Consider the following 22,648-nt stretch of genomic DNA (forward strand, 5'->3'; position numbering starts at 1 on the left):
CTTAAATTGCAGCAAGGGAGGTTTAGGTTGGACATTAGGAAAATGGCCAACCTAATGTCAGGATGGTTAAATACTAGAATAAATTGCCTAGGGAGGTTGTGGAATCTTCATTATTGGAGATTTTTTAAGAGCAGGTTAGACAAACACCTGTCAGGAATGGTCTAGATAACACTTAGTCCTGCCATGAGTGCAGGGAACTAGATTAGATGACCTGTCAAGATCCCTTCCAGTCCTATAATTCTATAATAAGCCCACTGACTTCATTGGAACTATTCCTTTGCTTCAGTCAAGGACATGCTTGAGTATTTTTTTGGAGCAGACCCTGAGTGCTCAGCGTCTCACAGAATCAAGCTGGCATTGGGGGGCAAAAACAGCAAAATTCTCCAAAAAACCTATGTTAACCTCAGGAGGAAATCATGGGTGCAAAAACACCCCTTTCAAATCCTGTAATCTTATCTTCATCCTTCCAATTTTTGCCTAATATGCAAGCTTTTATTTATATTTAAAAAGCTTGTTATATTGTAAGGTTAGAGCCATCACAATGTAAACAACTATGCTGCTGTTCTAACAACCTAGCATTTCAGAAACCTATCTCCAACCAACCAATAGCAACAATACAGAAAAGTGTGAACTTCAGACTAGTTGCAATCATTTAAAGGCTAACATCATTTAAGCACAGAAGATTTTTCTTTTTCTTTTAAAAACAATAATATTACATTTTAAAAAATGTAAATGCAACATTTCAACTTCATTGATAAAATCACCAAAAAACAAGAAATGCAGAGCTTGAGTTTGAACAGAAACGCTAACTTGTCACATTACACCTGTGTAATTTTTATCAGGTTTTTCTGTTTAAATGTGCGCATCATAAAACTTGTGTTGTGCATCATCAAGGATGTGTGGTGCAGTTGAGTCAGCATTGCTACTGAAACCTTAATGTTTGCAGTTCCTGTCTTTTTGTGATTTTAACTGTGCAGGCTTAATGTTGGATTGATGTAAGAGGCTTTTTTATTTAATCCACATTTATTTTCCTTAATCTCTTTTTGTGTTACATTTTGTTTTAGACACTTTATCATTCTAGTTACTCTTCTTTGCAATCTCTCAATTTTCTCTATCATTTCTATTGCATAATGCCCATATTTATGCAGAGTATTCCAGCTGTATTCTAACCAGTACAGAATAAAGGGAAATGATTATCTCTAGTTTTATTCTGTCTTCAGTGGCTCTGAAGATAGAATTCACTGTCAAAAAGGAAGAAAGAGCCACTTGGCTCCCCTCCGGTGGCATGGCCTGCTGCCAAAGAACAGAAAAAAATGTCTGGTCTCTGCTAAAGATGGTACCTGTCATAAGGGAGATAACTGAAAATAAATTGACTTACCAAATCTTTCCTGACTCTTGTTTTCAAAAACAAAAAGGTTTGGCTGAGTGCAAGTGCAACAAACTTGGAAGTGTGCGTTACAGGTTCTCCTCTGCGCCTGGTGATAAAGCAGGTTGGAAAAACTTCAACAGAACCATTTTCCATAAGAGAATGCAGTTCCAAAGATCAATACGCTTTGTAAAATTGTGTCAACCTCCCTGAAATTTCGTTTTGGAGTAAAACTGGGAAATGATGTTCCAACAGTGTCAAAATGTTCTATTTCAATGTTTCAAAATGAAACATTTTGATTTATTGTTTTGAAATTACTTTGTTTCAAAAATGTAATTTGTATTATATTCTGTTTTAAAATAGAATATAGAGTAAAAATTCAAAATCAAAATAGAACTGGATGGGACCTCAGTAGGTTGAGTCCAGTCCTCTACTCTAAGGCAGGACTAAGTATTATCTAGACCATCCCTGACAAGTGTTTTTCTCACCTGTTCTTAAAATCTTCCAGTGATGGAGATTCCATAACCTCCCTAGGTAATTTGTTCCAGTGCTTAAGTACCCATTCAATTAGGAAGCTTTGCCTCCTATCTAACCTAAATCTCCCTTGTTGCAATTTAAGCCCATTACTTCTTGTCCTGTGCTCACTGCATAAGGAGAACAATTTATCCTCCTCCTCTTTACAACAGTGTTTTATGTACTTCAAGGCTATTATCACGTCCCCACTCAGCCTTCTCTTCTCCAACCTAAACAAACCCAAATTTTCAATCTTTACTCGTACGTCATGTTTTCTAGACCTTTAATCATTTTTGTTGCTCTCCTCTGGATGTTCTCCAATTTGTCCACATCTTTCCTGAAGAGCTCCAGTTGAGGCCTTATCAGTGTTGAGTAGAGTGGAAGAGTTACTTTTGTGTTGCTCACAGCACATACATCCCAGAACAATGTTTGCTTTTTTTGCAACAGTATTACGTTGTTGACTCATATTTAGTTTGCGATCCACTATAAGTGTATACTCTCTGCCATTATCCAAATCATTTATGAAGATATGGAATGGAAACAGTACCCAAGACAGATCCCTGTGGGATTCCGCTCAATATGTCCTTCCAGCTTGACTGTGAATCATTGAAAACTATTCTCTGAGTATGGTTTTCTAACCAGTTGTTAAACCATTTGTTGGTTGACTTGTCTAGCCTATATTTCTCTGGTTTGCTTATGAGAAGGTCATATAAGATATTATCAAAAGCATTACTGCTTCCCCTCTATCCACAAGGCCTATTACCCTGTCAAAGAAGGATATTAGTTTGGATTGACATGATTTGTTCTTGACAAATCATGTTGACTGTTACTTATCACCTTATTATTTTATACATGCTCAAAAATTGATTGATTTGTTCCATTATCTTTCCAGGTACCATAGTTAAGATGACTAGTATATAATTCCCTGGGTTGTCCTTATTCCCCTTTTTATAGATGGGTACTATATTTGCCCTTTTCCAGTCCTCTGGGATCTCTCCTTTCCTCCAAGAGTTCTCAAAGATAATTGCCAATTGCTCAAATATCTCTTCAGCCAGTTCCTTAAGTATTCTAGGATGCACTTCATCAGGCCCTTCCAACTTGAATACATCTAACTTGACGAAGTAATTCTTAATCCCCCCCCCACCATTTTAGCCTCAGATCCTACCCCATTTACACTGGTGTTAGCTGTGTTAGTCTTCTGATCACTGTTAACCTTTCTGGTGAATACTGAAGCAAAAAAATGCATTTAACTCGCAGCTATTGCTGCGTTCTCTGTTATTGTCATTACCTCCTCATTGAATAGGCCTACCCTGTCCTTTTGCTTCCAATGTATTTGTAAAATGTTTTCTTCTTACCATTAAAGTCCCTAGATAGTTTAACCTCATTTTGTGCCTTACCCTTTCTAATTTTGTCCCTACATGCTTGTGTTGTTTTTTTGTTATATTCATCCTTCATAATTTGGCCTAGTTTCACTTTTTAAATGAATGAAGTATTTCAACTGATTTGCAACTATTCTATTTTTTTATTTATTTTACAGTGAATTTTGAAATTGTTGGAACAAAGCTATAGTTCAAAATTTTGAAATCATTTGCAAAACAGATTTTCCATCCTCCACTCAGCTCGTGGATATGAAACTGTTAGAACCACAGATAGAGAGCTTTTGCTTAAGCTGTAACAGCTTATGATTTTTAGTACTGAAAATCTCCTGTTCATTCCCCGGTATATTAGCCAACATGGCGGCTATCACGCAAAAGATTAAAAAGAAGCTTTTGCTGCTGCTTTTTCTGAACTAGTTCATCTTTGTTATCCCTGTAAAGACTTAGAGCAATACCCCTACCCCTTGCAACCAGACTTTGCCTCCCTCTGTTAAAGCACACAAGATACTTTCTAAAAGATCTTTTCCTGTTTCACATTTTCACTTGGCAAGGTAATGTTTTCATTTTCTAATGTCTGATGTAAACCAGTAAGACTGTTTTTTTTTCATTATTTTTGATGTGTTAGCTTTGTGCAAGCAAGTATGCTGAATCGTTCTACTGTCACGGTTTCATTTAAGTCCTGCTAAACATTAGGTGGTCAATACAGAATGTTGTAATGATAAGGTTTTCAAGTACTAACATGTTAGATATTAAAAAGCAAAAACAAAAAAAAACCTTTTTTGTGTGAAAAATAAGATGACAATACATTCAGAAAGGTTTTTGAAAACTATCAAGCAGTTGCCAGGCTTTCTTGGTAAAGGATGCACAAGTGACCTGCAGCGAAAATCATTTAAAGGCTGTTATTTCCCCCCTGCCCAACTCTCACCCCTGGATCTATCATAAATTATTATAAACCTAATGTAGATAAGTTTCTGTTGTAAATTTAGATTCCATATTAATAGCTGTCTCATTTACTCTACTAACATTGACTCTTAGCTGCCCCTTAAAATGCCTAACATTCACTTAACTTTCTTGGTTGTTTCCATCCTCCTCCAATGTTCCAGGTTTTTTTGTTTTGTTTTTATACTTCCTTGTCTTTTGGGTTGTTTCCCTGTATTCTCATAAATCATTAGACATCCTGGGGATGCCCTTGCTCACTCTATAATCTATAGATTCACAGACTAGGCCTTTTTAACTTTCCTCAAACCTCCTGGTCATTCCTGAAGCTTCATTACACTTGATGGATGCTGTATATTCAATGCTGTTGCCCTCTCCAACACTTCTCCAGACTTCCTTATTGTCTCTTCACTAATTCTCTAGTACTTGTAATAAATAAAGATAATGGCACTTTCAGAGCCTCTCCTATTCCATTTTATCTCTATCTCTTCCTCTTCTAACTTTCAGAAGAGATCCTGCAGCTTGACCTTTGAAGAAGTGATTTTCCTCCAGATCTGTGTAGGTCTATTAATATTCAAGTATGCAGTTACTACGATAATGCAGATCCACTATAATGAAGTAATGGAGTTTGCAGTGCAATTAGTATTCAGCGCTTAGTCCAGTGAGTTGGTTTCTGGGTTAATGAGAGCTTTAGGAACTCTAAAGGTGACACTATTGGTTAGATATCTTAGAATCATAGAATATCAGGGTTGGAAGGGACCTCAGGAGGTCATCTAGTCCAGCCCCCTGCTCAAAACAGGACCAATCCCCAATTTTTGCCCCAGAGCCCTAAATGGTCCCCTCAAGGATTGAACTCACAACCCTGGGTTTAGCAGGCCAATGCTCAAACCACTGAGCTATCCCTCCCCCCTGTGAAGGTGGACATAACAGCAAATGGTACAGTGACGGCCTTACTGTCCTGATACTGAGTCACAAGGGGCTCATCTTTATTTAAATGTGTTGTCAATGACCTGTAAAGTTAAATGTGGAAAGTATAAGTGAAAAATTCATATTTACTGGTTTTCAGGAAGGGGTACCCACTATTTCCATAGGGAATCCACTTCACTCCTTTGATGAGATCACAACGCCTAGGGCCAGATTCTGTCCTTGAATGTATGTGTCAGGCTGCCACTGAAGTCAAAGGGAGTGACGTGTGCATCTGAGGACAGATTTCAGCCTTTATAATACAGCTGATGATCAGTGAACAGAATTAGGATTCTATGAGTCTGGCATATAGATGTATATTTCTTTCCCCTTTAATTCCAATAACACAATTGATTTGATCCTGGAGTTACTGCATTCTAGTGGTTACAAATAATTATTTTAAATTTCATGTACAGATTTGAAACTGGTGTCCAACAAGGTCCAGGAAAATTGACCTTCAAGGCAATGTAGTAGGTTAAATAAATCAAGAAAAGATTTTTTTCAGTACATTTGTTCTATAACATTTGACATATTTTTTTTAAAAAGTGGGTGTATTCAACTATAATAAATATTGTAAATAATAGCATAAATAATGGGAATAGAGTAAATAAATCATTTTAATTACAAAAGCACCCTGATTCCCACAGCCAAAGCACGTAGGGCAATAAATTACCTTTTCATAATAACGATAAAAAACAAATATTTACGTGAAACAAGCTCATGAATGAATGCAAGTTCTAGGGTGAGCCATGAGTTGTGCAGAGTCAACATCTCTGCTTGTCAGTGTTAATTAATGCCCCTTTAATATATTTTTTCTCTCTCCTTTGATGTAATTTGTACTTCCTGATCATTTTCTTTTAGTGTGTTGCTATTTATCAGAATTAAAGTGCACTTCTACCTAATAATGTCACAGTTGAAACAAGTATTTTTCAATATATAAGGTGACTTTTGGAAGTTTAGGGACCCCAACTCACCCTGCCCAGCTGGACATATACATCGGCGGGGAGGAGGGTGGGTTGAAAGTTTCTGCTGTAAGAAAAGGGAAAGGCTGCTGCTGCTTCTGTTTGAAAGACCCATGCAAGGGATTCCCACACCAAAGAACTGGTAATTCTTGGGTGGAGCTAATATAGAACATCCTTCCCGACCAAAAAGAAACAAGGCACAATTGTAAGGCCCTGCTGCCCTTTGCTGTCCTGCCTGGAGAGATGGGAAATGGCCTCTGTCCCTATTCCAGGTGTGAGTAGGTGAATTATAGTTCAGAGATGCCTGGGTGGAGCCCTCACCTTTTCTCTGCTCCCGTTGTGTGGCAGATCAAAGAGATGCAGGGTGAGGAGTAGAGAATGTGTAGCATGAGGCTCCCCAGCAATAGTGGGCAAACTAGTGCTATAACTCATTCACTGAGGTCTCTGCTATGCTTCTCTGCCAGCTTTTAGTGAGATGGGTGCTCTCCCACCGACCCCCACATCTCAGGTCTGCTACATGTGTTGTCTTTCCCTGTCCTCCCCCTCAACTGTGTCTTTTTGGGGTGAGGTGGCACTCTCCCTGGAAGCCTGTCAGTTTTTCTGGGATTATGGGAAAGGGCACACGTGCCTCTTCCCAGTCCCTTTGCTAATTGCCCCATCTGCTGTGTCTCCCGTCTCTTGGAAGAGTATGACATAGATTGGGGTGGTTTTTTTAGGGGAATGAGTGGAGAATGGGCCACAGGTGTGCTCTTTACAACCCTGAGACATCTTTTCCTAGAGAGGAAAGAGGTTCTCACTCTGCTCTTGCCACCCCAGTTCTAGAGAAACTCCCCTATGCATTGGCTCCTCCTTCTCTATCCAACCTTCAGGAGAACCACAAAAGTTTTGCTGCCGGGGGGATGTTCCACAGTTTATATGGCAAGGTCAGGATCTGGCATATCATGTTGCTAACTGATATATATTACTCTCAAAAGACAGATGGTCAAACTCTGTGGTAACTTGCAGTCCTGCTCAATTCCATGAGATTGAATAAGGGGTGTAAATCAGTGTTGAATACGACCACAGTACCATTAGAATTTGTCTGCAGTCCTCCTGAAGTTCTCATATTTCACTATTCCTTTATCCTTTGCTGCTTCTTCCCTTTCCTTGCTTTCTGCTTTTTGTTTTCCTAATGATTCTCTTTCATAATCCATGACATTGTCACTGTAACCTAGGATGCTGAACATATGCCAGACTGGTTTCTCAGTGCCAGCATGTCACATTAGAATATGTGTAACTGTGATCAGCCAAGTGTTTTATTTCGATCTTCAATCTGTGACATTAAAATAAGGTTTGGATCTGATAGGCTACATTCATTTGCTCCCGCTGACAGAACGTGGTGAACAATTTATCCAGTCACTGAATATTTGCCTGGCACTTTTTCATATCTTTATTGAGTTGTTGATTCAGCTGCCAATCTAAGACAATTTTAGTGCCCACAAGCACCAGTGGATACATCACATGGTTGACACACTTCTCTCAATATGCCAAAATCTTCATAATGGGTACCTAGTAGACAAGATGGATTTTTCTTTTCTTTTTGTTGGTGGATCTTTACTCTTGTAATACTATAGAAGTTCATAAAATAATACTAACTGAAAAAGAAAAGAAAAAAGGTTGGTGAAACTCACAGATAAAGGGATCAAAGTCTTGGAAATGTGTCATCTTGGGACTTTTTGCACTAAGACCAGTTTGAAAGATTCTGGATTAGGGAGGGGGAAATGGATGCCCTTCTTCATGTGTGTTTTCTGGTTAGCAGCACATTTTTAAATACTCCCGTTCCTTTTTAGCAGACTTAGCCTACAGCGCTTTAAGTTTTACTAGCTACTTGCACATGCTAGAGAGAAAGGACTCTGGTGATACCTTGGGAAGAGAAATCAGAGGCCCTATCTATACAGACTGAAATGTGGTTTGGTGGTTCTACTGAATAGTGTGGGCTGGATTTTCTGTTCAATGGGCCCAAAGCAAATTGAAGTCGATCAGATTCCCACAGGAGAATTCCTCCTGTGTTGGGAGAACCTCTGCCGATGTAAAGCCAGTTGATATAACCCTATACCAGCTTCCCTACCAACTCTGTGTAAGGGGGAGAGACATGTACGTGGTGGACTGGCAATGAGGCAGACATGGAAAGGGTTAGGGTGGAGCAGAGGCCCCTATGCCTGATCCTCCACCTAGGTAAACTCCATTAGACATGTTAGATTAGGCTCCCTAGTGCTCTGTATTCCACTGAGTGGCTGAGGATCATGGACCCACAACCAGCTCACTGTGAATCAGGGCCTGTATGTTTTCTGAGCAGATCAGAAGGAGGAACAATGAGGCAACAAAACAAGAACCCCTAATAATTTTTTCAGCTGAGGGTACCTTGAAATTGCATGAGATGGAAAAACTCAGGTCCTGACCCCTTACCCATCATATGGTATTCTTGGCCAAATTCAGATGTGAGTAATTAAATTATGCCTTCCTAAATTGCTCCTTGTAGCTGAAGTATAATGCTGCTATGGACAGATGACCCATTTCACCCCAAAAGGGTTGGCCTTCAGAAGCTGGCAAAGTGATCCTCTGGGTGAAAGGTTTCATGTAAATGTAAGATTGGTAACATCACCAGTACACAGTGTCTGGGTGATTCAATTCACTAGTGGCTCATCAACCAGTCTTCTCAGATCCAGCACAATGGAATATCCTAACTGTAAGGTTCATGTGCCATTTCAATTTAGTGTCACGTGTCATTTGACCTTTGAACCAAAATATTTAGGTTGGTTTAATCTGGATACCTGTTGTGTCTGAAATTGGCAGATTAAATTTTTAAAGATCCTTGTTTTAAAGGTATACTTCTTTCCTGCTACATTAAGGTGTCTGTCTAATAACAGAGGAAGTATAAAGTTTTCTGCTTTGTCAGATCAGCTTGTTGTCTTGGGTAGAAAAAAAATGAAATCATGGGACTAGGAAACACTCACAGAAGTAAATGCCACTCTGACAGGCCCTTAGTAAATTTGAAAGGAAAGCAGATTCTTGCTCCAGTATTCAGAAGAGACCTTTGCTGCCATTTAAATTATACATTTTAGAGACCTAAATATGGTATCATGCAATGTTGCAATAGGTTTATGGCAAAGATCAAAGCTTTTAGAAAATAGGACTGAAACAAACAATAAGTGTTATTCTACATCATGGGTCTGACTATCCCCTGGCAACACCAGTGAGGAAAAAAATCTCTCTGAACATATAGGCTTTTACTTTTCTAGTTGATAGTTTCAGGTCACACAGCCCCTAAGATTCTTTCCAGATGTATAATAAGTAAAACAATAATAAAAGTACAGAAGCAACTGTAAAAAGATAGGAAAAATAATTTGTGCTAGCAAATAGCTTTTAAAAACTAAACTGCAAATCTCAGAATTTCATCTGTACCTCACATTGCTGAAATTAATAATTTCAACTAATTACTTAAATGCTTTTGTTTTCTGAAAATGCTCAAATTTCTTTCAACTGTGCACAGAAATACAATATTAATAGCTTCTTCGGGAATTCATTGTTCAGATCTTTCAGATTCATGCAATCGGTCACTTACCAGTTTCATAAAACTGGTGGAAATTTGACTATTCATGTTGAAACTAGAGTGGACAATTCTGAGCAGCACTGTGGCATGTTTATTGCAAATAATTGTTAGTGATCCTATAGAAAAGATTACAGTGCTGTGAAAGATGTTACCCAACACAGATCAGCATCTGCAACACTATACCTGCTACTGGAAAACTTCCAGGAAAAATCAATTGTGGTTTAGATTTTCTGCAGCCCGCAGTAACGTGGAATTGTTAATGTCATCCATTCAGTGCAATACATATAACAGAGGGCAGTTGTATCCTCCTGAGTAAGAGATGATAAAGGTCTTCAAAAAATCTCTCTCATTCTTTAACAGAAGATCGTGTGTTCATGTTTTGCATTTGCCTTTAAACACAGACATCTAAAACGCTTAGTACCTGATCATTTCATATCTGAACAATGTATTTAAGTTATATTTTTACTTCCAAATAATTGCTTTCAGATTTATTCCCATTGAGTGCCAGTGACACCCAGCAGTCCGAAGTATTTTACAGATAATATCTTCATGACATTCAGCTCAGACCTCGTCTCCATTATCCTTGATGTAATGTGGTATTTTCGGCTTCAGGAAGATAATCCATGACTGCTATCTCCTGTCTGCAAAAAATAAATAAATAAAACATTACAATACGCCTAAATCCAGTCGTCTGATACTTAATAGCTATTCCAGTTTACTTTAGCTGGCAAATGCTTTATATCAAACAATTCCCCTTATAAATGCATTTTGTTATACTTCTGGGTGATTATGACCTACTACTCAGGGGTCAAACTGATAGAAGGAAAATGCAGAGGAACAAACCACTTCAGCTGCTTTTCTCCCAGCTATCTATCTAGGTGCTGAACTGGCTCTCTTTGCGGTAGTATCTGAGCACCTCATGATTATTAATGGATTTCATCTTCATAACACCCCTGTGAGATTAGGCAGTACTATCCTCATTTTACAGATGGAGAACTGAGATTCTGTGTAGATTAAGTGATTTGTCCAAGCTTGCTCATTCTAAATAAGATCACATAGTAAGTCTTTGGCTGATCCAGGAATTGAATCCACACCTCTTGAATCCCAGTGCAGGGCCCTATCCACTAGACCATCTGTCCTTTTAAGCCCTGCAGGTTAGCAGGTTCCTGCAAGTTCCTCCTCTGTCTTGGTGCGTCCTTTGCTTATTGGTGGATTTCCTTGCCTCAGAGAATTCACAGCAGCCCTCAGTTTGGCCACTTTTGCTAGTGGCTCAAACCTGCCGTCCACTCAGCTAACCTCATCACTGGCCCAAATGGGGGAAATAGAGAACAATCCCTGCAGTCTCTGTGTCCTAGTGGGTCAGGGACCGGCCAGATCCCTTTCCAATTTAGACCTTCCCTTCTGGTGTTTCCCACGGACCAGGTCAACTCCTCCTGTGTCCGATCAGGAGTTGGGGGGATGAGGGAGAACCGGGTTCCAGCTCAGGGCCCTGTGGATAGCAGCTGTCCACAGTGTTCCCTGTATCAGCTGCATGATAGCTGCAACTCCCTGGGCTACTTCCCCATGGCCTTCCCCCAGCACCTTCTTTATCCTCACTGCAGGAGCTTCCTTCTGAAGCCTGATCACACTTGAACTCTTCACTCCTCCAGCAGCACACCCCCCCTACTAACTGATGGGAGGTCCTTCTTAAACCAGGTGTCCTGATTAGCCTGCCTGCCATAATTGATTCTAGAAAGTTCTTAATTGGCTCCAGGTGTCTTGATTAGCCTGCCTGTCTTAACTGGTTCTAGCAGGTTCCTGATTGCTCTAGGGCAGCCCCTGCTCTGGTCACTCAGGGAACAGAAAACTGTTCATCCGGTGGCCAGTATATTTGCCTTCTACCAGACTCCTGTACCCCACTGGTCTGGGTCTGTCACAGCACCATCACCACAAATCCTCACCACTACAACTCTCAATTAGCAGAGAAACGTGGAGTACTGTGAGCTAGCACTGCAGAGAGAGCTCACCCCTTGGCTTTGAGTGGTCCAGGATCTTGAGGACAGAGAGGGTGAGGAAAAGAAGAGATAGAAAAGGGGGAACTAGTGGACGGACAAAAAGAAAAATGTGGTAATTGCATTGAGAAGTGATACAGAGAATATGGCAGATATTGTGGGGTTGAAGAGGTCAGTGACCAGTTTGCAGAAGGGGGTGAAATGTGTGCAGAAAGCAGAGTTATACAGACTGAGGGCCTAATCAGTCTCTCACTCCCCAATCCCCTCCTCATCCCCAAGCATGTGAGTAACTCCGGTGCAGTTAGTAGGAGTTATTTGTATGTTGTGAAGGAAGAGGAGGTCCCAGGGAATCGAAACTGTTGTTGAAAAATTCAAAGGAAACATTTCAATTTGGATTTTATTTAAATGTACATCTGGCATTGCACAGATAGGTTAGACATTGCTTTTCAGCATATAGTCACAGTAGAAAGCAGCATATCTCTACTAACGATAATTCAGTGTCGGAGCAGCTATCAACTAAATTAGGCCTCAGTTCAAGAAAGCATCCCTAAGCAGTACAGCAAGCATGTGCATGAATCCCGTTGCTTAAAGTTAAGCACATACTTAAGTACTTTCTTGAACAGTGATGGGTTTAAGTGCATACTTAGGTGCTTTCTTGCATTGGAGTCACAAAGAATAATAAATAAAGAACTCATGCAACAATTCACTTTTCATTTTCTTTGTCTTGACAATGGATTTTCATCAGCACATGCTGTTGATATGAGGATTTTTTTTATTAATGGATACTTTTATTTTTCAGACTTGAGTCTCCAACTAGATCTTTGATAATGGAAGCACCAAGGGGAGTACAAGTTAGTGCGGCTGCAGGAGACTTAAAGGCAACCTGTAGGAAAGAACTGCACTTGCAGTCCACGGAAGGGGAGGTAAGCTCAGTCTGCAATGAAATTCTATGCAGTTCTGTCCAGCAAAAAGTAAATAACATAAAGAAACTATTTAATTGATACTGTATGTAAGAATCAGGTGTATACTGTAAGAAATGTTCTGGAGCTCCCTGAATTTAAAAGTGGATTTACTCCAGCCTGGCTCATGCATTATTCTTTGTTTGCTTTCTAAAAAAGCATGTGAATGGTTAAATTTTATTCACACCATTTCTCTCAGGAAAAAGAATGTTAACAAAATACAAATGTGAGTATTTGCCCTAGAAATAGCATGGCATGGAATGCTGCTTAATATAGCAGCAGAGGACAAGTTTACCCAAATCTGTCACCAGAGTCCTGGTACAGAGGCAGATATGAGCTAGGATTTTGAATACATACACAATTATATTGTGTGAATGTGCACAGAGAAAGTTGCATCCAGCCAATGAATCTTAAATTTGGAATGATATCTTGACAAGGCCTGAGAAAGGAAGAGGTGTTCTATTTTCTAACTTTCCCCATTTTGGTTTAACTGCTCTCTCTCCTTAAATTGTTATTGCCTCTCTGAGAGATTGAAAGCTCCACTTCAATGATATACCACACCATCCGTGCGATATTTCAGTATGAACAGATTTTTGGGGCAGGATTCTCTGCTTGTGTGGTCATTTATACCTGTGAAAAGGGGTATAAAATGCGACCAGAACAGAATGAGAATCAGATTCTTGGTTTTGTTGTAAGTCAGTTAATGTGGGATAGTGGTGCCTGGAAAATTACCTAAAAATGAAATAATATTAAGAAATCTTGGACAATAGCATCTAGAGAACTCAGTTCCCAACTAGACAATTCAGTGAAGTGGCTAGATTTTCAAATTCTTGGTGGGAATTGCTGGGTTCCAAGTACTTTTGAAAATCTGGCCACTTCATTTAGGTGCCTAGCTGGGAACTGAGCTCTTTTGAAAATCTGTCTCCTTGGGTTTATATATCACATCTTCCCCAAAGAATCCCAGATGTTTCACAAGCTATACAAAATGCATATAACAGCTTTGACATATACCCACATCAACCATTGCACAGCATGTAATAGTGTATTACAATACATACAGGAATGTTGTGGCCAAGGACAATTTGGGTCATAGCCTTACATTTATAAAAATTTCCACAGGATCTGTAATTTCCATGCAGCATACTTAAAGCACAATGATAATTTTTCGGGCACTGAGCCTAGATTCTCCACTCTCATTCTGTGCACCATAGTACCGCCTCCTTTCAGTTTTTCTTCAAAGCCCACTTCTTCTCACAATCCCTTAAGAAGTTACTCTCATACTAGTGCAACCCTCAGAAAATCTCATTGAAAGAGAAGGAACCGATATGATGCATCTCCAATGACACAAGGAAAACAGCTGTTTTAGAGCAAAATTAAACCTTTTGGCTCAGCATTCTGCAAAGGACAGCATGTAGCCAAATGGGACACCCTAAAGGTATTGTATGTCACAGTAACTGTTTCTCCCATGCTTCCGCCTAGCTATGTGGGGTACATAAGCTACTTCACTCTTTGGGGGAAAGACTTATTTCCTTCTTATGCCTGGCTATTTCCATTGGCCATTGTGTCTGAGTGGAGGGAGTGAATTTGTGGCTCTGCCCACTCCCCATCCACTCCTCAACCATTCTTAGCACCTTCCCATCCACTTTCTTACAGTGGAGAATACAGGTTGTGCAGTTCTTCTCTCACTTCAGAAGATGAGGAGGGGGCAAAAAGAATGTGTCTATGTGGCCATGTTAGGACTAGTGACAATCTAGGTCTTATTTCTACTAGCCTCCAACCTCCCTCACCTTTGCCCAGTCTAACATGTCCTTGAGTCATCTTACGTTTTCCACCTAGTGCCTGTGTCTTACTACTCTTGCTCTACCTTTAATGGCATTTCTCATGTACTAATATAATACTCAAATGCTGAGACGAGTGGCAGAACTTTTTTTAAACTGTTAGCTCTTTGAGGCAGTGAGTGTGTCTTTAATTTCTCCATTTAGTACTATGCACATCTATGGTGCTTTTACAAATGTTTTATAATAGTAATAGTCACAGGTGCTGACTCTGTGGGTGGTCCAGGGTTGGAGCACCCATGGAAAAAAAATAGTGGATGCTTAACACCCACTGGCAGCCAGCTCCCCTCCTCCCCACCAGCACCTCCCACCCACTAGCAGCCCACCAGTCAACTCTTCCCCATCCCTCCCAGCAGCTTCCGCCCACCGCAATCAGCTGTTCTGCGGCATGCAGGAGGCGATGGAGGGAGAAGGCAGGAGCGGGGATGGGGCGCGCTTGGGGAGGGGGCATAACAGGGGTGGGAAGAAGTGGGGCTGGGTCTGAGGCAGAGCGGGGGTTGAGCACTCCTGGAGCAAGGAGGAAGACGGCACCTGTCGTGATAATTAATAATAATTGTGAACCAATGGTTGTGAGGATAACCTCTAGCCCATGGGTTGATCAGGGATTTTGTCATGTACCCTGACTGCTATTTGCCTTCCTAACCATTCTTCTGAAGTACTGTTCTCTCATCTCCATGTAAGGTATTTTTGTAAATGACATTCAATGACCTACTTTAGTCTAGATACTTTGGTGATGAGCACCTAACGAAAGTCAAATTGATTAGATTCTTTATCCAGAATTCAGATTCTCTTACGTGTTCAAACTTAACTGCCTCTGGATGTCATGGTGTTGTAGCAAGATTGACAAAACTATTTAGATGATAAAAGAAGGCCCCATTCTCAGATAAGCATTGCAGATATTTTTTTCCTAACACAAGTCTCTGTTTAGAATGTTAATAAATTATCTCAACACAAACCTGACAGGTTCTTGGCTGAACACCAAATTGAAGCATTTGTTCAATTCTTAAACCAACATGATAATCATGGAAACCAAAACTTTATACACATCTGGGATTTCCCAGGTGGTTGATTCCATAATGATTTGTTAATTTATTAATAGTTGTCATGAAACATTACTTTCCTGCCCGCTCCCTGACAGACAAACACCACCCTTTGTTGCTCCCTAATAGAGAGTTATCATAGCCAAAATAATTTTATATGCTTATCATACGTTGTTTAATTCTTCTAGTGCTGGTAATTTTTATGTTCAGCAAAAAACAGTTTTACCCTATGGATCTGCCCCTAAATAAACACAGGAATTCCACACTGGATCAGACCAAGGTCCATCATGTCTGGTATCCTCTCTCCAACATTGGGCTGTACAAGATGCTTGTGGAAGATGCAAGTACTCTGCATAGGCAAATAACTCCCTCCCCCCCTTAGGACTCATCCTGATCTCTAACCGAGATTGCTTCAAGCATTGAAGCATGAAGATTAATATCCCTTCCACAACATTTTTGTTACCATTAATTATTATAACTGTGGATATTCTTGATCTCCATACAAATGTTCAATCCCTGCCTGCATCACATTAAATTTTTGTTCTTAGCAACTTCCTGTGTTCTAGCAAGTGATGTGAGGAGGTGGCGGTTTGCTGGATGTAGAGAGAGCAAATATCTTTCCCTCTTCCCACTGCCCTCCTCCCCTCCAAAAAGTCCAAATGTCCTTATAATGCAAGGTTCTGGGAAACAAATAGTTCAAGAGATTGGTAGCAGGCTATGACACTGTTTCCTTGTGGGTCAGCATTTCATCTGTTATCCAGGTCAGTGGTGATAGCAAATGACTAACTGATGGTAGGTAGGGAACCGATGAGTAATGATCTGGTAGATTTAATCCAGTTCCTAAGGGACAAATTTGCACATCAGAGCAGCTGTATCACAATTGCTGGAATGCATGTCCCCGTGTGCCTTTTGTCACCTATAAATGATAGTACCAGAAGCACCAGAATACCATTCTGGTTGCCAGCAGGTAGGCCAAAGACTTTTTGAGCATCAAGACTAAATTATCTTTTCATCCCTAGAAGTGGCCCTTCTAGAATACATCTTGGTTGAGCAGTCTGGAAGAGCATGACTGTGGATGCCATTTTGTATCTTTCTGTGGACACACATGGGACTTCAGTGTTCAAGGCTAGCAGTCCAGCACCATTCATTGTATAAGAAATTGACAAAGCAAGTCAGTGGAGGAAAATTACATTTATACCACAGAGACTATACAATGAAAAAATATTCCTAATAAATAGTTTACAATTAGTTTCCTTGTTAACTCACTGATGACTAGAGAGTTTATTCTTAAGTGCAATCAGACACATTTTAAAAGTAATCTTTGCCTTTCTGTAATAAACACCTTTGTCAATCAGTCTTTGTGCTCATGGTGTTTGCCGTATTTGAGGCTGAGGTTTTGTACTAGAAAATAGTTCTTTTGTTTTGTTCACATACTGCCGAACCAAATTGAACTTTATAAGGTTTGGAGACAGTTACTTATTCTGTAAATCACTTGAGATAAATTTGTTATAACCATATTATCAGAACATTATAAATTTACCATGGATTAAGCAGTGAAAGATATACTTCCCTTTTATTTAAGAAGATCTTTAAAGTTTTGTGGGTTGTTGGGTTTTTTTGAAGAATGTAACTGTTTACCAAATACTTTTCCTCCAGTCCTATTTCTTGTACGGTATAATCCTTAGCCTCCCACAGCACAAATTGAACGTCTTTGCAAGCATTCTGCATTCTGCTCTTTGACGCATTTTCTTTTTATTTACTTCAGTATTATTATAATCTTTTTATCCACATTATAAATAATAATGCATGATCCCAGATTGAATACTGGAGGCTGTAATTTAGTCTCAGGTTCTGCTACCCTTTATAAAGCACTTGAGCTGCACCCTTGTGATTCAAGGCATCAGCAGAATCTTTTGATTCAATTACAGCTTGGCATTTAATTGTGAACTATGTATTACTCTATAAATAAACCATAGCCAATGGTTTAAAGCAGCAATCATTTACACGTAAAATGGAATTGGAAACTCTGGCCATTAAAAAATCCTATCAGCTCACATAAGAGGAAAAAAGAACATTCCATCTTTGGAAATGCACACCCCCCCACCCCCGGGCTGCTGGTTGACTATTACTTCCACATATAAACACAGTAGAAAAGTTCAAAGATGTTCAGATCATTTTTGAATAATGCTATTTGCATCCTGTAGCTACTAGCTTTCGGTAGACCTGCAAATACATAAAAGTTTGTTGAGTTGAACCAAAAATATACCAGTATATAACAGTAACAAGTTTCAAGAATTATTTGATGGTGGCAACTCAGTGGTCCAAAATATGACTAACCTAGCCCAGCTCTTATGAAAATTAATTCTGATTCAGTTGCTACATATTTACCCAAACTGCTCCCATGCAACAGACTCTGAACTTTTGCAGCATCACATTGGCTAATAAAGGCCAAGTGTAATCAAGAAAAAGAGACTCTGGGTATGTCTACACAGCTGCTGGGACAAGTCTTGCAGCCTGGGTCAATAGAGTTGTGTTAACAGGTCTCACGCTAGAAAGTCCACTAAAAATAGCAAAATGGACATTCCAGTTTGGGTTGGAGTTTGGATTCTGAAGCCTGAGGAGGAGGGGTGGGCTTCAGATCCAAGCTCTAGCCCAAGCCAGAAAATTTCAAAGCAGTGTCTACACAGCTATTTTTAGCATGCTACCCCAAGCCCTGATAGCGTGAATCTGTCAAGCCAGGCTGCAAAACTCACTCCCAGCAGCTGTGTAGACATACACTCTGAGACTACACATTTATGCGAACATATCCATGTTTATTGTCACCTTGTCCCTCCACTCCATCCCCCTTTGTTTGTATATCCACCTGTTGTGCCTGGTTATTATAATCCTAGACTGCAGGATCTCTTGGGCAGAGGACTGTCTTTGTTTTGTTTGTTTATACATTGTCTAGCATAATGGGGCACAATCCCTGTCTTGGGTCTCAAACTACTACCATAATAAATCCATAATTACATTAAAAATTATGCTGAATATTAGGATACATTTCCCAAATATCTCACTGTGAGACTATTGACTATCATCCCCAAGGAAGTGGTTGAAGCACCATTATTTGTGTCTTCTCAAACCTTACAAGACAGTTGACAGTACACTTTTCTTCTGATCTTCTGTGGCTTCTTGTCCTTAATATGTTTTGGCTTCTGTGACTTATTCATCAAAATAAACAATATTATTCAATAAAAAATTATAATTATTGGGTCAAACTCCAATTTTAGTTATACTTGTGAAAATCCCATTGAAGTCAATAGAGTCACTCCAGATTTATAGCTGCGTAACTGAGATCAGAATTCACTGTTGGTCATCTAAGTATTTATATGGCTCTATATTATCTGGTCCAGTAAGTTTGGAAAGAAGTGTGAGCTACCTGATCTGTTGACAGTGAGGGTTGTGACTACAGCTGGTTGGAAAAATTCCAGTGAAATATTTTTTGTTGGAATTTGCTGATTCTTCAAAATCAAAACATTTTTCTGGAGAGGGTTCATTTCTGATGGAGTTCTAACAGAACTAAGCCTGTCAGGCAGGTTTCCTGCCAGCCTACCTGATAGCAGCTTCCAGGCTCCCAACTCCTTGACAGCCAGCTGTTGGGCTGATAGGGAGCCAGGAGCCTGGAAGCCCCAGTTCTAAGGATCATGGCTCCTCAGCATACAGGCTTCAAGGGTTCCCAGCTTGGGAACAGCCCATGTGGTGGATTGCCTTGGAGCAGGGAATGCTTGGTTTTCAGAGTCCACGGCTAGGGCTCCATTTCCTTTTGCAGAGAATTTTGAAATTTGTGGATTTTGTTCTGCATTGGAACAAATCCAGCCTTTGAAATTTCTAAGTCCTCCTTGAAACTCAATGACTTTTCTCTGCCTGGCTCTGGTGTTGCCTGAGTAGAAATGATGGTTTGAAGGCAACTATAATTTCAGGGATGAAATAATGCCTCAAGTGAATTCATTAAAAATGAATGATAAACAGAATTGGGAGAACAAGTAAGCAGTAGACAGCTATTCTATTGGCTCACCCTTCAAAATAATGTTAACAATCGTATTCTGTTTTTCATCTTCAGATCACTTTGTAAACTCTGTGATGGGGCAAGGCCAGATGGCTATAGAAAAGTAGTTGTTGTTTTTTTTTTAATTTTAAACCACAGAAGTTTATTAGTTTGCCTTACACAAGGAGTGGTCAGTGACATTACAGTTATCACCTTTAGGGTTAGTTACAAATCTGCTTCTGAGATCCCATTACATCAAAGTTACATAGTAAAGTCAACCACCCTTAGTCTAGTCTCCAGCCCCAGGGAATTTATAGCTAAAGGGGAAAAAAGTAAAGAGTCACTCGTCAGCCACAGGAAAACTAAAGCCTAACAGGTAGCTCTCTCTCCACTAACACGGTTAACTGTAACCTTCGTCACATGTGCAACCTGTAACAGAGCTTAAGATGCATGGGGTATAGTTACTACACAGTACATCAAAGGAATAGTCAAGTTAAACATAAGAGGTGGTGAGTAAATCAAACAATATTGGTCCAACATGAAAGGCTTTTCAAGGGCAAAGTTTACAAGTAACTACTCAATTTGGTAAATACATTTGCCCTGACAATTACTGTGGGTAACCCCATCAGCAGAGGCTGAACACACCTGCTGAGACCCTCTTTAGAAGCATTTACAATGGACAATGGATGGGCCAGACTCCTCATATTCCTGCTTACTGATCCACATCTTCTGGAAGGTGGAGAGAGAAGCCAGGATGGAGCCACCAATCCAGACGGAATATTTACGCTCCGGTGGGGCAATGATCTTGATTTTCATTGTGCTAGGTGCCAAGGCCGTGATCTCCTTCTGCATTCTGTCAGCAATGCCAGGTGCTTCCACCAGAGAGCACCGTGTTAGCATAGAGGTCCTTTTGGATATCTACATCACACTTCATGATGGAGTTGAAAGTGGTCTCGTGAATGCCACAGGACTCCATCCCCAGGAAGGAGGGCTGTAAGATGGCCTCTGGGCACCGGAGTCTTTCATTCCCAGTAGTGATCACCTGGCCATCGGGGAGCTCATAGCTCTTCTCCAGGGAGGAAGATGAAGCAGCTGTGGCCATCTCCTGCTCGAAGTCCAGGGCGACATAGCAGAGCTTCTCCTTGATGTCGCGCACAATTTCCCTTTCGGCCGTGGTGGTGAAGCTGGAGCCTCTGTCAGTCAGGATCTTCATAAGATAGTCGGTCAGGTCACAACCAGCCAATTCCAGTCGAAGGATGGCATGGGGCAGGGCGTACCCCTCGTAGATTGGCACTGTGTGGGTGACCGCATCCCCAGAGTCCATGACGATACCGGTGGTACGCCCAGAGGCATACAGGGACAGCACTGCCTGGATAGCCACATACATAGCTGGGGTGTTGAAGGTCTCAAACATGATCTGCGTCATCTTCTCTCGGTTGGCCTTGGGATTCAGGGGGGCTTCAGTGAGCAGGACAGGGTGCTCCTCAGGAGCAACCCGCAGCTCATTGTACAAAGTGTGGTGCCAGATCTTCTCCATGTCATCCCAGTTGGTGACAATGCCATGCTCAATGGGATACTTCAGGGTGAGGATGCCTCTCTTACTCTGGGCCTCATCGCCCACATAGCTGTCCTTCTGCCCTATGCCCACCATGACACCCTGGTGCCTGGGGCGTCCCACAATGGAAGGGAACACGGCTCGAGGAGCATCATCCCCAGCAAAGCCAACTTTGCACATCCCAGAGCCATTGTCAACAATGAGGGCGGCGATTTCTTCATCGGCCATTTTGATTTAATCTGAGAGAGACAGTGAGGAGCACAGACTCCGTTAGGTGCATGGAAGCTTTCAAGGAGATGCGATCGGCTACCTCCCCCATGCGCCCTACGGCAGGGGGACGCTGCTGTTGTCTGGACTGGGATGTGGGTGTAGCAGGGCTCAGCCTACGGAGCTCCCACCCCCCGCATAGGCCAGGCCCAGCCCGGCGCTGCCTCCTCGCCCCGCCCCCTCACTAGGCCCGCAGACTCAGCGGCTCCGACTGGAGACGAGGGCAGGCGAGCGTGACCCCAGGCCGGAGTGGCCGCCGAAGTGGCCAGCGGAGCGGCTAGCCCCCTCCCAGCTTGATCCCAAGGCCGCCGGCCCCGCCGCTATAGAAAAGTAGTGGGAGATAGATATATTCGCTCCAGGCTAAACAAATCCCTGGTACCAGGATAAGTGAAATGGCAGCTGCTCCAGGTCAATTAAGACACCTGAGGCCAATTAAGAACTTTCCAGAAGACAGGGAGAAGGCTAGGTCGATTGGGACACCTGAAGCCAATCAGGGGCTGGCTGAAACTAGTTAAAAGCCTCCCAGTTAGTCAGGTGGGGGTGTATGTCAGGAGCTGTGGGAGGAAGTTGCGCTGTTGGAGAGGCTGAGTAGTACACACCATATCAGGCACAAGGAAGGAGGCCCTGAGGTAAGGGTGAAGTGGAGCTTGAGGAAGTGAGGGCTGCTGTGGGGGAAATAGCCCAGGGAATTGTACATGTTATGTTTCTAAAAGGTCAGCTACCATAGCTGATACTATTAGGGTCCCTGGGCTGGAGCCCGGAATAGAGGGTGGGCCCGGGCTCCCCCCACACACACACCTTTGCCCCCGATAAACCACTGAGACTGGGAGACAACAGAGACTGTGCAAGGAAGGATAACTTCTCCTCACCTCCCTCGCTGGCTTATGATGAAAATGGCTCAGTAGACTGTGACCCTTGTCTCTAGAGAGAGAAGGGTTACGTGGAGGATCACAGTGAGACTCTGAGGCTAGCAAAATCCTCCAGGAAACACTGGACCCATGGAGGCAAGGACAGAGCTTTGTCACAACTCTAACTAATTACTCGTCACCTCTGTGAGGTAGGAATGTAATTAGTAGAGCCAGTGAGGAACTTTTCAATGAAACTTTTTTTCATGAAAAATTGCCAATTGGTTGAAACATAAATAATACCAAATTTCAAAATTATCAAACTATCTGATTTTGACATTTTCAAAATGAAAAGTTCTGATATTTGCTTCCAAACAACTTTTCTTTTAAAATTTAAGTTAATGTATAGTAAAAAAAAACCTGT

The 22,648-nt window shown here is 41.2% G+C and overlaps 1 protein-coding gene and 1 pseudogene across 3 annotated transcripts in view; one reads left to right on the top strand and one right to left on the bottom strand.

The window, feature by feature from the left end:
* Window positions 1-22,648, top strand: part of SGCZ (sarcoglycan zeta) — an 804,491-nt gene that overhangs the window by 772,386 nt on the left and 9,457 nt on the right. For all 3 annotated transcript variants that reach the window (XM_074951351.1, XM_074951353.1, XM_074951352.1), the window contains one exon: window positions 12,496-12,619. In XM_074951351.1, coding sequence (XP_074807452.1) covers window positions 12,496-12,619 — 124 coding nt within the window. The remainder of the gene's footprint in view (window positions 1-12,495; window positions 12,620-22,648) is intronic.
* LOC141986636 (actin, cytoplasmic type 5-like) lies at window positions 20,218-21,340 on the bottom strand (annotated as a pseudogene).

The sequence above is a fragment of the Natator depressus genome, chromosome 4, assembly GCF_965152275.1.
Source record: "Natator depressus isolate rNatDep1 chromosome 4, rNatDep2.hap1, whole genome shotgun sequence".
Classification (NCBI taxonomy): Eukaryota; Metazoa; Chordata; order Testudines; family Cheloniidae; genus Natator; species Natator depressus.